The sequence below is a fragment of the Arachis hypogaea genome, chromosome 16 (genome assembly GCF_003086295.3).
Source record: "Arachis hypogaea cultivar Tifrunner chromosome 16, arahy.Tifrunner.gnm2.J5K5, whole genome shotgun sequence".
Lineage (NCBI taxonomy): Eukaryota > Viridiplantae > Streptophyta > Magnoliopsida > Fabales > Fabaceae > Arachis > Arachis hypogaea.
Genome location: NC_092051.1, coordinates 22667770 through 22686504, shown reverse-complemented (window position 1 = coordinate 22686504; position 18735 = coordinate 22667770). Strand labels below are relative to the sequence as shown.

The 18735-nt window shown below is 38.8% G+C and overlaps 1 protein-coding gene across 1 annotated transcript; it reads left to right on the top strand.

The window, feature by feature from the left end:
- Nucleotides 1-15619: 15619 nt before the first annotated feature.
- LOC140180053 (uncharacterized) lies at nt 15620-17193 on the top strand. Its single transcript, XM_072220439.1, has 2 exons — nt 15620-16355; nt 16493-17193. Exons 1-2 carry the CDS (start codon nt 15620-15622, stop codon nt 17191-17193), a joined length of 1437 nt encoding a protein of 478 aa, XP_072076540.1.
- Nucleotides 17194-18735: the final 1542 nt, after the last annotated feature.

The following is an 18735-nucleotide window of genomic DNA, read 5'->3' as shown; positions in this document are numbered from 1 at the left end:
TTGTCTTTAATTTTCCATTTACACTTTTTGTAAAACTTTATTTTTCCTGTCCAATTTATCTTTCAAGCAATGTTTGATTTCTTTGTCCAATTTACATTTCAGCATCTTTAATTTCTATGTCAAAAGTCCTTTCATTCAGTCGAAGGCTGATAAACCTATATTTTATGATATATTTTGTGCCTAATTTAAGTGATTTATTCAATCCTTCACTCACTTATTCATGTTAATTGTATGGTTTTACTTTCCCTTCCTTATTATGTGATGTATGTGAAAAACATGTTTCCTATGCTTTAAAAGTAATTATTTTAATTACCCTTTACTTCCATTCGATGTCGTGATTCGTGTGTTGAGTAGTTTCAGATCTTCTAAGGAAGGAATGACTTAAAGGATGGAAAGGGAACATAAAAAAATGGAAGGAAAGCACAAAACAGAGTTTTTGAAGAAACTGGCAGTGACGTGATCGCATGGACGACGCGACCGCATGCCAGCGCGAAATGGTAGTGACGCGACCGCGTGATTGACGCGGACGCATGATTGAAGCGACCGCATGGCAAGGAAAACTCTAATTGACACAACCGCGTGACCCACGCGGACGCGTGACAGAGGCCACGCATCAGAAATTACAGAAAACGCTCCGAGCGATTTCTGAAGCCCTTTTTGGCCCAAATTCAAGTCCAGAAGGCATAGATCAGAGGTTATGAAGTGGGGGAATGCATCCATTCAAAAAAGAGTCTCCAATTAGTTAGTATTCATGAATTAGATGTAGTTTAGAGGGAGAGGTTCTCTCCTCTCTCTTTTAGGATTTAGAATTAGGATTTCTTTTGCTTTCAGGATTATCTCTTTTTATCAGGTTAAACATTCTTTTTTATTTATCTTCTCAATTTAGTTTATGAATTCTTCTATGTTAGAGATTACTCTTTGAATTAATGTTATTTGAGGTATTTTAGTTTATTATTGCTTTCTTTTATTTATGTTACTGTTGCTTCCAATCTGAAGACATTTTTATTCCAGTAGATTTACTTTTTCCCTTTTGGTCTTGGTTAAGAAATCAGTAACTCAGGAGTTATCAAACTCAACGTGATTGATAATTGTTATCTTTTCTAATTGAATTGAACTTCAATAATCCCAATCTTTCTCTAGGAATTAACTAGGATTTGAAGATCAACTTAATTAGTCACTTGACCTTCCCTTGCTCTAGTAAAGGTAACTGAGTGGAATTAAGATTCAACCTTCATCATCATTGATAAAGATAACTAGGATAGAACTTCTAATTTCTCATACCTTGCCAAAAGTGTGTTTTACAGTTATTTGTTTACTTTACAGTCTTTTACTTATTTTAATTGCAATTTAAATTACTTGTTTCTCATCTTCAAAACCCTGATTTACAATCTTCATAACCAATAGTAAGAACATACTTCCCTGCAGTTCCTTGAGAAGACGACCCGAGGTTTAAATACTCGGTTATCAATTTTAAAGGGATTTGTTACTTGTGACAACTAAAACGTTTGTACGAAAGGTTGATTGCTTGATTTAGTAACTATACTTGCAACGAGAGTTTACTATAACTTCTAAACCATCAATCACCAGTTCTTCAAAATGGCGCCATTGTCGGGGAACTGCAATCGTGTGCCTTATTATTGGTTATTGTAAATATTTCTCTTTTACTTGTTTATTTATTCTTATTCTCTCCTTTTACTTTTATTAGCTACTATGAATTCTCACCCTTCTCGCTTTGAGTTTGGTTCTAATATTGTTGAAAGGAGTAAAAGTTATAACAGGAACATGCATCAAGGTCAGAGCAATCAAAGATGGATGGAGCCAAGAGGATCTGATCAACCCTTTAGGCAACAACACCCTCCCAGATATCATGGACAAAGACCATTCTACAATGCATACCAAGCCAATAGACATGGTGGACAACCTTGTAGTTACCAACAAGCCCTACCCTCTGCTTATAGGCCATCCTCTCAACATAACTTCGAACCACCACACTCACAAGCTCCTTTTCACCATTCACCACCATATGATCCCCATTTACCCCAATTCCAATCCAATTACTCCCAAACACCACCACTTCCCCATGTACCACGTCTAAATCCATCACCCCGAAAATCAGAGGTTCACCTCAAGGAAACAGTAGATCAACTTCAAACAACCCTTCATCAACTGGAGCAAGCTGTAAGTCAATTATCTTCTAGACGTTCGAACATTCAAGGACCTTCCACAGCCCCATGCGGATAATCTAAAGAAGAGCGTAGCATGAATGAGATACTAGAAACTCCAGTGGACAGAACAGGGCATGACTTCGTACTGGAACAAGTAGAGGAAGCTGTCATTGTAAAAGAAGAAGAGTTGGTTGAAGACTTAAGAGACGCTGAACTTCCATGGGAATCCAGAATTGTGGATAATTCTGTCAAGGACATTACAATTGATGCTAAGGAGGATAGTGCACAACTCCCAAAGCAAGTCTTTTATGAAGAACTAGACAGAATAATCCAAGAAGCAAGTTTCCTTGATGATGATAATCCCAAGTCAAGTTCTCCCAGTAATGAACTTGCATCAGCAAGTGAATTCTCTGCGATCGAAGAATCTTCCCCAAGTGAATACGAAGATGATGCAGAGGTAGATTTCTCTCAACCTCCCGTTTATGACTTAAGTGACGAGGAAGACATAGAAAGCTTTGATCAGGACATGGATGCATTTGAAGAAGTCTGCAAGGAAGTGAAGAAATTCACCACAGAGCACAAGGGAATAGAACTTACAGAACCACTGGAAACACCTATCCCAAGGCCATTACCACCCAATACAAGCTTCAAGTGGGTACAATCCTTAACCTTTAGCTTTATTTTCCCACTTGAATATAGTTTGCTTGAAACAGATGGCCAGCTTAGAGCTCTCTGCGGCTTTAAGAGTAAGAGGAAAATGGCTCGCACTCAGAGCTGGTGCACAAGGTTCCATAAGGTTCCACGCTTCAATTCGAAGTGCACGGATTGGCATCATGGTCAATCGAATGGATCTCGAAAAACGTTTGGTCATCTTGGTGAGAATCTACTTTCTAAACCGCCCGGATGGAAAAATATAGATCAAGACGAAGGCGGATTTAAAAGCAAAGTTTGGGGTCCTGGAATCCATTCTGACATTCGTCACCCCGGGAGCCTGACAATCTGCTTGAAGATACTCAGAAGCTTTACATGCCTAGTTTGGGACCCCGGAGGCTGTTGGCATTCCAAACATTGGTGGAGATTTCTGGACGAATTTAAGCGCAAGCCGCCATAACAGGAAGCTCATCCAATGTCCAACTTAAGGACTTTAACTAAAAGTGCTAGGTGGGAGACAACCCACCATGGTATGGTCGTTTCTTTTTCAGTCTTATTTCGTGTTATTTATTTTTGTTTTCCTTTTCAATTGAACCTGGATATTATTCATTCGCATTGCATACTGCATAATTGCATACCTGCATGAAAAAAAAGAGAGTAGGCGTGCGACGCGACCGCATCACTCATGCGATCGCGTCAGTTGCGAAAAACAACCCCCCACGCGTCCGCGTCATTCACGCGGCCGCGTGACCTAGAAATCGGCGTAAGGATCCAATGCCCAGAAAGTTGGGCTGGAATCGTGCGGCTACTGTGCGTTTCGCACAAAATGACCCACGCGATCGCGTCCCTGACGTGATCGCGTCACTTGCACAACACCAATCCCACGCGACAGCGTGAGCGACGCGATCGCGTCGCGTGCATTGCACAACAACCTAAAGGAGACAGAGAGTTGCGCTGAAACGATGCTGGAATTGCGCGTTTAGCACAATTTCCAACAACGCGGTCGCATGCCTCACGCGACCGCGTCATTCATCCTTTTACCCATTCCATGCGATCGCATCACTCACGCGATCGCGTCAACTCCCATTCCACCCCAGCCACACGACCGCGTGCCCCACGCAATCGCGTGGATTCAAATTCGATAACCCCCAGCCACGCGAAACCCTACCCATTCGCGCCCCGCAACCCCTTCTCCTTCCTCTCTTCTCTGCAAACCAGCCACCACCAGCACCTTCCAGCCTCCACCGCGACCACCGCCCCCACCGCGCCGCCACCACCGCCGCGCCAATCACCCTCAACCGCCGCGTCAGCCACCGCCAACACCATCCCCCATCCATCTCTCTGCCCCACTTTCATTCATACGCCTACCAGGTTCCGCCGAACGCCACCCCTCTTTCAATTCCCAGTTAATTACATATTTTTCTGTTTATGTTCATAATTAGGCTAGTTAGATATGCATATTGTAGTGGATTCTAGGTGGTTAGGTAGCTTAGGATGTGGTTAGTGGATTTAGGCCTGATTAATTTGCGCTGTTCGTGCTTCTGGTTTTATAATTTTTGAAATTTTGCTGTTGCTGTGATGTTGGTATTGTTCATATGTTGTTCTTACTGTTCATGGTGCTATTGCGAATGTTCTTTCTTGTTCATACCTAATTACAGTTTGTTTTAATTCATATGAACTGTCTTGCTTACTGTTTATTTTCCAGGAACATCCAATTTTAGCCGGAATGTTGTCCAATTTTCTGTAAACTGTTTTGTTTCCATTCACGTCTTGGTTTTGGCACTTTGAACTCTGCTTTACTCTGCTTTTACCAAAACCAATTCATGAATACCAGGGCAAGCTTTCTTATTCTTTTTGATTTCCTGGTTCATAATCTGCATTTTTTATGTTTAGCTTCCAATTTTTGCTTCATCATCAACCTGATTCCCTTGTTTGGATATGAGTTAACTGTAGCTTCTAATTGAGAATGCTTGTTACTTAGAAAATATTCATCATGCCACTTACTCTAACCCACTTTTTACTAATTCACTAATTTTAACCACCTAAACTCTTTTTTTTCATTCCTTACCAACCTAACCTTTCAAAACATCTCTTCTGGTTTTTCACTATTCTCTTTAACCTTCTAACCAAGGCATGATGATAATTTTTCCTAATTAACATGATTTCTATTATATTTTGGATTGTTAATTTTTTTTCTCGGACTTTTACCTCCTATGCGATCCTTAATGCACATTTACTTAACTTATTTTCATTACTCCACTGCCCCTTTGCCACTATATGCTTATTTTGTAATTTGCATACTTATTTTTTCTGTTTTTGTTATATCCTGGTTTTCTGCTTTTCAAGATGTCTGACACACAAAGAAAAGGAAAAGGAAAGGCCACAACTGGCAAACAGAAAAGAGAAGAATCCTCCAAGTCCATCCTGGACATCATGCATGATGACTCCTGGCAGGAGAAGCACTTTACCCCGCAGGAGAAGGCTGACTAGCTACTCCCTGCTACTGATCTCATTAAGTTTGCAAACCGATACTGCGAGCTGAAGTATCCGGTGCTTGCAACCTCCAGGAACCTATACCCGGAGAGGACTCTGAAGATCTCAGAAGAACTCCAGCAATACACCTATGATCAGATCAAACAAAGAGGCTGGTTCTTCCTGGAGAGAAACCTGACTGAGGTCAATGCATCTTGGGTACGAAAATTTTACTGCAATTACTTCAAAACTTCCCTAGATGTAGTAAACCTAAGAGGGAAGCAGATACTGGTCATTGAAGAGGCCATAGAGGATGTTCTGAAGCTCCTGCCTAAACCTGATCAGCCAGATGGTTATCAACAGGCTGAGGAGGACATGCGCTTCATGAAGTTTGACTGGGATGCCGTCAAGGCAAGGATAGCCCTTGACCCGACTGTTTCATGGGTCATGGGTCAGAACACCACCATGCCTAAGGGAATCAAGCGGATTTACTTAAATGATGAGGCTCGGCTATGGCATCAGATCCTAAGCAACTTTATTATGCCGAGTACTCACGAGACGGAGCTACCTGCCGCTATGATCACCCTCCTATAGTGTGTGATGGAGGGTAAGGACCTGTACCTGCCACGCTTCATTCGGTACTACATAGTCAGGGTCCACGTTCGAGGCACTCTCCCCTTTCCGTATCTGATTACACAGCTTGGCCGTCGAGCTGACGTGCCTTGGGAGGATGCTGATGAGAAGCCACCTGCTGCAGAATGCAAGAAAATTATCCCTCACAGCAGGAATTTTCTGGCTTTGGGCTACAGACCTCCATTCCTCACTCCTACTGATGAGACAGCCACACCATCTGCCGGCCCCTCTTCCTCTACAGCTACCCCTGCTACCACCACTGTACCTCCACCTGCCTCTGAGCCAGTTTATCACTTAGTGCACCACCTGTTTCAGCAGCTAGACCAGATGGAGCGCCGCAACCAGCGGCATTACGAGAGATCTGAGCGTCGCAGCAAGCGACGCTATGAGCACCTGAAGCTGATGATCCGTTCTGGCAGCGACATCCCCTCCGAGCCTGACACCCCATCAGAGCCATCTGAGGAGGAGGCGGATGACCACGAGGCAGAGACCCATCCACAGAGAGAGGCGGCGCAGGCAGGCACAGAGCAGGCTGCATCACATCAGGAGGCCCCGCATCAGATTCAAGCTGCAGACCCAGAGGTTCCTATTCAGTCAGCACCTCCTCTGCAGCAGGCTGATCCTCAGACCACCACCACAGAGACTCCGGCTACCCATCCTTCCAGTGATGACACCCCTTCACACCTTGCTTGAGTGAGCATCAGGGACGATGCTTCATATTAAGTGTGGGGAGGTCGCCATCTCTGGCGTATATTTTTTTTTGGTGAACCACTACAGACTCTTTTACTTTATTTTGCTACTTTTCTGTATTTTTCTCTTTATTTTTATTTTTATTTTCTCAGTACTTATACATTACTATTTTCATGTATTTTTACTATATTTCTGCATGTTGCACTTTAGTTCATATTTTAGTCATTTAGTTTAGTTGCAATTCTAACTTATTAGTTATAGAAAATATGGATTAATTAGTATAGTTTACCCTTTTTAGCATAAGATAACTTAGTTTAAATCAAAAATATAAAAAAGAAGTAAACTAGAGACTTTAACAGAATAAAAACAACCCACACCTTGTATATATAGCACTACATGTTAGTTAGTTAACAACATTTCATCAAGGAGAAACATTAGAACTTTAAAGCCACCTTAAGATTTACATTGAGAATAATGGGAACTCTTAATTTTTACTTGCATGACATATATAACTGATATATGATTTTTGAGTTAGAGAATAAACAGCTTGTGAGTTTTGAGCTTAATTGCATGGTTACATTTAAGCCATAATATTTTATTCCTGTGTGTTTTGCCTTTCTTATTTATTCTGGTGTTCTTTACTTTGTTTTAATCTATATGTCCGATTATAAAATATAGATACATATCAAGAAAATGATTGAGGCCATTGTTTGATCCTAGCTCACTATTCCTAAATTAGCCTACCTTTTACATCACCCTTGTTAGCCCCCTTGAGCCTTTAAATCCCCTCTTGTTTTATAACCACATTACTAGTCTTAAGCAGAAAAACAAAATAAAAATCCCAAGTTGAATCATTGGTTAGCTTAAGATAGAAATTGTGTATTGTGTAAGTGTGGGAACCTTATGGGAACATGGATGATAGAAACAAAAGGGTAGAAAGTTAAAAAGAATAAAAAATTTTATTTTCAAAAGTTTTGGGAAGCATGCTCATGTGAAATCAAAATAATTGAATTACCATGTGCATATAAAAAAATAAAAATAAATAAATAAAATAAAATATTTATTTTTCAGTATTTGAATAAAGGGGACACAAAAGAACTCCCCAAATACAAAATAAAGCAATGCACATGGGACAAAATTAAAAACTAATGCATGAGCATGTAACATCAAAAAGTGGGAAGAATATGGGAAAACAGGTAAAGAAGCTTTGCTTTACAAAATATGTATGTTAGGTGAGATCTTAGACTAATCAAGGATTCACTTAATTAGCTCACTTAGCCTTATACATATACCCTTACCTTTACCTTGGCCCCATTACAACCTTAATTAAAGATCTCATGATTTTTGTATGCCTATATTCTATAATTGTTGATTGGTTAGATGAAGAACAAAGTTATGGAAAGTAAGGATAAAAAGAAGAATAGAGTGATTAACCCAATAAACACTGAGTGACTAGAGAGTAAACACAAAATCCAGTGAGGGTTCAATAGCTCATCAACATATATCTCTGCTTAAATTGCTAATTGTCTTGCAAGTTTATAAAATATTTTTCCTTTCCCATCTCAATTGTAAAAGTACTTTATCATTATCTAAGGTATGGCTATGCATATATGATTCCTTGAGAATGTGAATTAATTTGACTACATGTAAGTTTTATATACAAGTGAATAAAAATTAGAATTGCATGATTCATTTAGGTAGTTGCATTTAGAATAGATTGCATTGCATGAGATTCCACCACTTCAGCCTTACCTTACTCTTTATCTTGGATTTAGCATGAGGACATGCTATTGTTTAAGTGTGGGGAGGTTGATAAACCCATATTTTATGATATATCTTGTGCCTAATTTAAGTGATTTATTCAATCCTTCACTCACTTATTCATGTTAATTGCATGGTTTTACTTTCCCTTCCTTATTATGTGATGTATGTGAAAAACATGTTTCCTATGCTTTAAAAGTAATTATTTTAATTACCCTTTACTTCCATTCGATGTCGTGATTCGTGTGTTGAGTAGTTTCAGATCTTCTAAGGCAGGAATGACTTAAAGGATGGAAAGGGAACATAAAAAATGGAAGGAAAGCACAAAACGGAGTTTTTGAAGAAACTGGCAGTGACGCGATCGCATGGACGACGCGACCGCATGCCAGCGTGAAATGGTAGTGACGCGACCGCGTGATTAACGCGATCGCGCGCCTTGAGCGAAACGCATATGACGCGGACGCATGATTGAAGCGACCGCATGGCAAAGAAAACTCCAATTGACGCGACCGCGTGACTCACGCGGACGCGTGACAGAGGCCACGCACCAGAAATTATAGAAAATGCTCCCAGCGATTTCTGAATCCCTTTTTGGCTCAAATCCAAGTCCAGAAGGCACAGATCAGAGGTTATGAAGTGGGGGAATGCATCCATTCAAAAAAGAGTCTCCAATTAGTTAGTATTCATGAATTAAATGTAGTTTAGAGGGAGAGGTTCTCTCCTCTCTCTTTTAGGATTTAGAATTAGGATTTCTTTTGCTTTTAGGATTATCTCTTTTTATCAGGTTAAACATTCCTTTTTATTTATCTTCTCAATTTAGTTTATGAATTCTTCTATGTTACAGATTACTCTTTGAATTAATGTTATTTGAGGTATTTCAGTTTATTATTGCTTTCTTTTATTTATGTTACTGTTGCTTCCAATCTGAAGACATTTTTATTCCAGTAGATTTACTTTTTCCCTTTTGGTCTTGGTTAAGAAATCAGTAACTCAGGAGTTATCAAACTCAACGTGATTGATAATTGTTATCTTTGCTAATTGAATTGAACTTCAATAATCCCAATCTTTCTCTAGGAATTAACTAGGATTTGAGGATCAACTTAATTAGTCACTTGACCTTTCCTTGCTCTAGTAAAGGTTAACTGAGTGGAATTAAGATTCAACCTTCATCATCATTGATAAGGATAACTAGGATAGAACTTCTAATTTCTCATACCTTGCCAAAAGTGTGTTTTACAGTTATTTGTTTACTTTACAGTCTTTTACTTATTTTAATTGCAATTTAAATTACTTGTTTCTCATCTTCAAAACCCCGATTTACAATCTTCATAACCAATAGTAAGAACATACTTCCCTGCAGTTCCTTGAGAAGATGACCCGAGGTTTAAATACTCGGTTATCAATTTTAAAGGGGTTTGTTACTTGTGACAACCAAAACGTTTGTACGAAAGGTTGATTGCTTGGTTTAGTAACTATACTTGCAACGAGAGTTTACTATAACTTCTAAACCATCAATCTCCAGTTCTTCAAAGGCATTTTACCGCTTTGTTTAAATTCAATGCAAACCATTTCGATTTCAGTCAAATCTTTTCTTTTACACTTCTTTTATCTTTTTGGCATTGTTCAAACTTATTTCCCCTTTTAATACTCGTCTAATTCGAGAACCTTTGATGCACTTATAGAACTGGTACCTGCAAAAGAGGAGTAGGTTTCGCTCCCAGACTATTAGAATCGAACCACCATCGATTTGTTAAAAATTGACAAAACAAATTGGCACTCCCAATGGGACAGTTTTAAATTGAAGTGTGTCAAAAGATTAATATTTTGGGTGTCATTTGGTGTATGCAATTGAGAAGTGAAAAGATTATTCACATGGCTGATGAATTGTCAAATGTGAATGGTGGTTTGTCTACCAATGACAGCATACCGATAACTGTGCAAACTTCGGACGTTACTTCACGTTCGGAAGGTTTGGGTGTAAGTGAAAGTATAGTGGTTACTAGTGTTCAAACTAGAAATATTGGACGTAATATTCGTCCACGTGGTACTTTACGTCCACGTGGTACTTTACCACCAGTCTAGCCTCCAATAACCACTAGTTGGCCTCCTTATGGTCTTCCTCCCGGTTATACTCCACCGGTGAGTGGTTTTGCTCCTCCTATTCGTTTTGAGAGCGTAAATGGAGTAAATAATTCTCAAAACCCATAATAGCATTCTGAGTTTTCTCGTGATTATAATGTGGGCTCTACATCGAATGCCTTTAATTCCATGGTGGTATTTCAATAACATATAGAGGAAAGTCATCATGATTTAGTCAACTTATTGACTCAACAAATGACCACAATTCTAAATCCCATGATAGCTGATCACGAATCGAAATTCGAACGCCTTGCCAGACAAGTCAAACGGATTGCTCGAATCGTTGATTATGATAAAGGTGAAAGGCATGAGGCCAGAGGGAATAATGAAGGGTTTGAAAATGTATTTCAAAATGAAAACAATGTTTTAAATAGAGAGAATCCTAAGATAATTCCCTGTGGCTAGAATGCAGATGATGTTCTAGCCAGATTATGTGCTAATCATGGTAGTGAACGTTATCAAGTCACAAGAATTGTGGAAGAAGTGCTCAATCGAGTTGGTTTGAACGTTGGTTTTATGAACCGACCCCATTTTGTGTCTGATTTTTCTCAAGTTGTTCAAATGGCTGAAGTGCCAAGAGGGGTGAAGAATCCAAAAATAATCACAAAATTTGCAGGAAAAGTTGGAGAGTCAACTACTGAACATGTTGCTCGATATTTGGCCGAGATCGGGAATCTATCCAATGATGAGAATTTAAAAATGAAGTTTTTTCCTTCTTCGTTAATGAAAAAAGCATTTACTTAGTTTTCAAATCTTAGACCGAATTCGATAACGACATGGAATCAATTGGAAACTGCTTTTCACGCTCAATTTTATCGACGGGAATTGAATGTGGCAGTTACTGACCTAGTTGCTTTGAAACGTGAGGATGGTGAAACCATTGATGACTATATGATACGTTTCAAAAATGCTAGAAGTTGATGCTATGTGTCATTACCCGAGAGTGAAGTTGTGAAAATAGCAGTTATGGGATTAGGATTTTATATGCGTCGAAAATTGCTTAATGTGCATATCCCTGATTTAGCCCATTTGGCTGAAAGGGTTCGTCAAGTCGAACTTATGTAAAAAGAAAAGGAGAAATATAGGAAGGAACAAAAGTTAAAGAGTAAACCTTTTACTCGAAAGGAGAAGGTTGCTTATGTAACCATGGAGTCCTCAGAGGAGGAGTTCGATCTCGAGGCAGAGGTCGATTTGGCCGAACTTAAGAAGGGTCCTCCATATGTTTGTTCCTTACTCAAAAAGCTTCCTAGTAATGAAAAGTCGAATGATTCAAAACTAAAGAGTGAAAAAAAATATAGTTTTGATATTTCGAAATCTGATAAGATTTTTTATGTGTTGCTTAAAGATAAACAATTAATTCTGTCTGAGGGTAGAACTTTACTTTCGGTGAAAGATTTAAATGGAAACCTTATTGTAAATTTCACCAAGTAACCAGTCATTCGACTAATAGTTGTGTTCGTTTCAGGGACCTGATTCAGGAAGCCATCATGGAAGGACGTCTGAAATTTGATAATGGGAAAAAGAAAATGAAAGTTGATGTTGATCCTTTCGATGCAGAAGCTGGTTTTGTTGAACCATACTTTGGAGTAAATATGGTCGGAATGTCATATGATTTTGACATGGATCTAGATGATTTCGAGTCACAAGTTCGATCAGTATATCCTCGGGTAGGAGATGGTCTGCTAAATTTCTAGGTGCAGCAAAAGATCAAAGATTGTGATGTATCTTTGTGTCCACAGTGTAATGCTATATTCGATGTTGAAGCTGCAGCAATCTTTGAAAAATAAAGGATGAAGAAGGAGTTAGCTCATAGAGAGGAGCAAGCTCGTCAGAGGCAACCAATTCGGCGTATAGAGGGGCAAAGTTCCAAGGTCCCTCAGCAAAATGTTGTTGCACCGTTGAGCCGTTCTCAGGCTATAGGTGTCCAGTAGATTCGGAATTGTCAAGAATTCCAGAATCGAGATGCTCATTATCGACAAAATCAACAATGGGGACATCGAGGACTTCCTCAAAATCAGTATCCCTATCAACGTGGTCGGGCCAGAGGATACCCAAGGGGTAGAGGAAGAAGGAATCTAAATCAGAATAAGAAGCCTCAGTCGGACAAAGGCAAAGGGGCAACACCTTTGGTGCATTCCCAAATAGTCTTTCCTTCTGATGGAGAGACATGCCCAAAGGGAATTTTGTCTCCTGCAAAGTTGGAGAAAGGTAAGGCAATAGCTTATTCTCCAGGAACTGATAAAGGCAAAGAGGCCGATTTGAAGGAAGAATACTTCGAGGAAGGAGATGATAAGATGGTTGGAACTATTTTGATTATTCCAAATGAGTATTTGGGCGAGTATGAAGGCGATCCCGAAGAAGATTATGACATGGATGCTGAAGAAGCCTTCTCTTTCATCCGATATGAGGATGAACCAGGGTATTTTCTGAGGCCCACTGAAAAGCAAAAGTCTCATCTCCGCCCGCTTCATATTACTACTACTTTGAGTGGGATTAAAGTGAATAAAGTCTTATTGATGGTGGAGCAGCAATTAGTCTCTTGCCAAAAAGGATGTTGATGAAGGTTGGTAAGCATCTTGATGACTTGGTTCTCACCAATATTGCTGTAACAGACTTTAGTGGCTCTTCTACTCCTGCAAAAGGTCTGGTTACTTTGGGGGTAAAAGTGGGGTCATCTGAGCAAAATACTGTTTTTGTGGTGGTGCCATCAAAAGTAAGTTACAATGCTTTACTAGGTCCAGACTAGATTCACGGAGTTGGGGCTGTACCATCTACTGTGCAACAAAGTGTCCTCCTTTGGATAGAGGATGGCAAGCCTGAAGTTGTTAAGGCAGATTCGAATGTATATGTTGAACAGCTGCATGTTGATTTCAGGGTGTATAGCCCAAAACTAAAGCCTTTAAATGTTGATAGGGTGTTGAATTCTTATAACTGTGAGGGTTGCTAGTTGTCTTCAGAAGGTTTAACAGTAAAGTTGCGCTATCCACATCTGAATGTGATCCCAACTTGCTGGGATTGTTCATCTTAAGGAATCTGAGGCATTGCTCCATGGACTATGTTCAAGATGTCTCGGATTACCTGGTAATTTTAAATAATTATATAAGTAATTTTCCTTCAATAGAGAATAAAGTTGATTCTTCTGATGAAGTTAAATCAGTTAGGAATGTGTTGTCTGCTTGTAGTAGTTACAATTTGATGTCTTCAATCGAATTTGGTCATGGCTTAAGTTTTTCTTCATTATGTAATGTGAATGATATTGTTAGTCGGACTGCTGATTTAATAGCAGAAGTTCATTGTGTTGAAAATAAAGCTGATGTTAATCCAGCAAATGATCAAGCCCGTTCTGTTTATAATGAATCTGTTGATTTCTCTTTTGATTACATCTATGATTTAGAACCTTTGGGTTTTGAAAAATATTCAGTAAAAAATGAGAATCATTTCATGGGGTTTGAATCCTAAGATCATTTAGAAGAAATTAATTTAGGATCTTTTGATGATGTTCGAATTACTTATATCTGTAAGAATCTTGCGGATCCTTTTCAAACTGAACTTTTTCATCTTTTATATGAATTTAAAGATTATTTTGCTTGGGATTATTATGAGATGCCTAGTCTCAATCGTTCTCTCGTAGAGCATCGATTAGCATTGAAACCAAATGCTCGACCTGTGAAGCAAAATCCCCGACGTTTTGCTCCAGAAATCAATCTAAAGATTAAAGAAGAAATTGAACGGTTGATTAAAGCTAAATTTATTCGAACCGTATGTTATGTTGAATGGGTTTCGAACATTGTTCTTGTGATGAAAAAAAATAGAAAATTAAGAGTGTGTATTGATTTTAGAGATTTGAATAATGCTACCCCAAAGGATGAGTATTTTATACCAGTCGTAGATATTTTGATTGATTCTGTAGTGGGAAATAAAATTTTAAGTTTTATCAAAGGTTATTCAGTATATAACCAAATCTTCATTGCAGAAGATGATGTATCCAAAACTGCTTTCCGTTGTCCCGAGGCATTATGCACTTATGAGTGGGTAGTTATGCCTTTCGGTTTGAAAAATACTAGTGCAACTTACCAGCGAGCAATGAATGCTATATTCTATGAGTATATTGGAAGATTTATGGAAGTGTATATCGATGATGTTATGATCAAATCAATTTCGGTGAATCAACACATTGATCACTTAAGAAAAGCATTTGTTACCATGAGGAAGAAGGGATTAAAGATGAATCCTTTAAAATGTGCCTTTGGTGTATCGACTGGTAACTTCCTAGGTTTTGTTGTTCATAAAAAAGGATTGCAATCGATAAGAGCAAGGCTGATGCAATATTAGCATTATCTGCGCCTAAATCACAAAAGGAAGTGCAATCGTTCCTGGGAAAAGTGAATTATCTTCGAAGGTTTATTTCGAATCTTTCTGATCGAACTCGAGTGTTTGCGCCTTTAGTGAAATTAAAGAATGATTCACAGTTCGAGTGGACGAATGAGCATCAACAGTCATTCGATTCAATAAAAGCTTATTTATCTAAGGCTCCAATTATGGCAAATGTTCGTCCACATGAACCTTTAAAATTGTACATTGCAGCATCTGCAAACACAATTGGGTGTATGCTAGCCCAAGATGATGAGAATGGGCATGAAGGGGCAGTTTATTACCTTAGTCATGTTTTGACTGATATTGAGACAAGGTATTCCCCAATAGAAAAATTGTGTTTATCCCTATACTATGCATGCATGAAATTAAAGTGCTATATGGTGGCTAAATCAATAAAAGTTGTAGCACAAACTGATCTCATCAAATATATGCTGAGTTTTCTAATGTTACGAGGTCATTTAGGAAAATAGATGCTTGCTTTGACAGAGTTCGATTTGCAATATGTCCCGGCAAAAGCTGTGAAAGGTCAGGTCATTGCATATTTTCTAGTTGATAATTCGAGTAATATGAATGACCAGGGGGCAAATGTACTCGTCATTAATGTCAATTATTGGAAATTATATTTTGATGGATCGAAGCACAAAGATGGTGCAGGGGTTGGAATTCTTATTATCTCGCTAGAAGGGATCCCATTATAATTCTTGTTTGAGCTAAAATATCCCTGCTCGAATAACATGGCAGAGTATGAAGCTTTAATTTTGGGCCTTGAAATCTTAATTAGAAAATGGGCTTTGGAAGTCCAAATTCTAGGGGATTCTCAGTTAATCCTGAAACAATTACCGAAGGAGTTCAAATGTAATAAGAAGTTGCAAAAATATTTGGTAACGGCTTGGGAGTTATTAACCTCCTTTCGAAAAGTTTCTTTGGTTCATATCCCAAGTATTCATAATAAGATTGCTAATGTGTTAGCCCAAATTGCTTCGAGATATAGAATCGGCCAGAAAACCTTAAGAAAGTTGACCAGTATCCGTCAAATTTTGGTGCCTGCGGATGAAAGGGAAGCTTTGTGTATAGGCAAATGGGAAGATGATTATTGGAGAAAGCCTATTGCTGAATATTTAAAGAATCCCAGCATCCCAGTCGATAGAAGGGTAAAATTACGAGCAATAAATTTTGTTTTAATGGCTGATAAGTTGTATAAGAAGGGAATCGATGGAAGTCTGTTGAGATGTCTAAGTCAAGATGATAAAGACATTGCTTTAGGTGAAGTCCATAAAGGGATATGTGGTGCTCATCAGGCTGGGAAGAAGATGAAATGGGTACTGAATCGCAATCATGTATATTGGCCATCCATGATCAAAGATTGTATCGAATATGCAAAGGCATGTTTGGAATGTCAAAAGCATGGTTCGATACAACAGATCCCAGCATCCGAGTTGCATTCAATTATAAAGCCATGGCCGTTTAGAGGTTGGGCTTTGGATTTAATTGGATTGATTCATCCTCCTTCATCGAAACATCATAAATTTATCCTGGTTGCAATTCATTATTTTACAAAGTGGGTCGAAGCAGTTCCTTTAATAGAAGTTGGGAAAATGAAATAATAGATTTTATTGAGGAAGATATAATCCATCGATTTGGAATTCCTCAAACTTTGAGCACTGATCAAGGGACTATGTTTACTGGTCAGCGAATCAAAAATTTTGCAGCTTCCAGGAATATCAATATGGTCACTTCAACCCCCTATTCTGCACAGGCTAATGGACAAGTCGAGGCAGCAAATAAAATTCTGATAAGTTTGATTAAAAAACAAATCGGAAATAGACCTCGAACTTGGTATGAAACGTTAAGTCAAGTACTATGGGCTTATCGAAATTCACCAAGAGGATCAACAGATACGTCGCCTTATAAATTAGTATATGGCCATGATGCTGTGCTACCATTGGAAATCAATCTGAATACTTTGAGGGTGTCAAAACAAAATGATTTGCCAGTTGATGATTATTGGAATGCAATGTTTGATGAGTTGAATGAATTAGATTCAGAGCGAATATTGGCACTCAAAAATATGATTCGACAAAAAGAAAGTGTTGCTCGAAATTACAATCATCGAATAAAGGAGAAATACTTCAGTATAGGTGATTTGGTTTTGAAAGTTATTTTGCCAATGGAAAAGAAATCGAGAGTTCTTGGCAAATGGTCCCATACTTGGGAAGGCCCTTTCCAAGTGATAGGATTATATTTGGAAAATGCATATCGAATCAAGGATATCGAATCAGGAAATATAATCAATTCGATTAATGGATAGTATTTGAAGTAATATCATTGTTTGCTGAATTAAAATTAAAGTGCATAAGTCCGAAAATAAAGAAAACCATTACAAGTACTGAAGTCTAAGGTAAAGAAATGTAAGGTGCCATAATTTTTGCTAAGTCTGAGCGTAGCTTTACCCTTTCATTGTCCAAAACTGAAAGTGTCTCAGCATGCCTGAATTCTTCATATTGGGCCTTGTCAAGTTGTTTCTCACATTCTTCATGTTTGGCCTCAATAGAAACGATTTCTTGTACAAGTTGTTGATGTTCTTGCTGGGCAGCGGCTAGAGGTGTAGCTATATCAGTTCCTCTCTTCTGAATTTTGGCAAGTTTTTCAGTAATTTGAGCCAATTCTGCTTCAAGTTTTCTTTCTTCCTTATCATAGTGAGCTTGAACAGAAATAGCCTGAGAGATTCTCAAATCGAATTCTTCACGAGAAGCTTTGATTGGCTGAAGGGTCGTAGTATAGCTTTCTGACTCAGTTATGATCTTAACTACTTCTTCTTTGATTTCTTGAAGTTTTTCCTGGGTAGTTACACTTCTGTTGGCAATTTTTTTGAATTGATTGATTATGGCAGAGTGTGGGGTTGGAACCTGAAGTTTAAAAGGTGAACTCAAAAGATCGGACAAAAGCTTGTTCAAGGCTGCATCATTGGTCCATTCGATGGGTGGATGGTCCAGGAGTTTGAGAAGTGATAGAAGTTGTTCTTGAGCATTAACATTCATCTCGGATGAAGGACCAGATGTAGAAGGACCAATGAGTACAGGGGTAGAAATAGGCACTTGGTCTTCCTAAATAGCTTGATTTAGAATGGTGACCAGGTTAACCAAGGTGACATTTGTGGATCCGGTAGAAACACCCAAATCTCCGGATCCTTGACCAAGGAGAGGTTGAAGTTCAGCTTGTTGGGGAGGACTGGAGGTTCTTTGAGGAGAAGGAAGGGTTTTCAGAACTCTAGATGGAGAATCTGAAGCAATAGTCTCAGCGACTCGAGAAGGAGAGTCGGAATCAGGGGCCACTTGAAATTCAGCAGAAAGCGCAGCCTGGTTGGTTGGAGAGACTTGTTCAATGATCAAAGTGTTTGTTGGAGAGTAATGGGTGTGCTCCTTTGTTAAGTCAACTACCTGTGTCCCAGTCGGGATTGGAAAAGCGACTTGGAGAGGCTGAACAGACTCTGTGACTTGGATTGATGAGTAAGAGGTGGTTTATCCTAGGTCTTGTTGTTGTTGTTGATGTGGTTGATCAGGTGCTAGAGATGAGGTGATTGATTGAGCAGCAGTAACGGGCTGAAATGCAAGGTACAATAAGTCAAGATTTATTTTGGCTAAATCGAAATATATGTAAAATAATATATGGTTACCGGAATGGGTCTTGTCCTTCTAATCAATTGAGAGCCCGAATCTGAATCGATTGTATCCTCTGACTTTGAGGAGGCAGCAAGGATATTCTGAATAGATGGCTCGCTTTCATCAGAACTTTCACTCAACGGTTGCAACTATAACTAAAGAAAGATTGAAATTAAAAAGTTGCAAGTGAA

Bases quoted from the DNA above. Each gene is read 5' to 3' on its own strand.
- LOC140180053 (XM_072220439.1), top strand. From the start codon at position 15,620: ATGGCAGAGTATGAAGCTTTAATTTTGGGCCTTGAAATCTTAATTAGA. The intron at 16,356-16,492 runs GTTGGGCTTTGG...ATGAAATAATAG, and splicing joins AAAGCCATGGCCGTTTAGAG to ATTTTATTGAGGAAGATATA.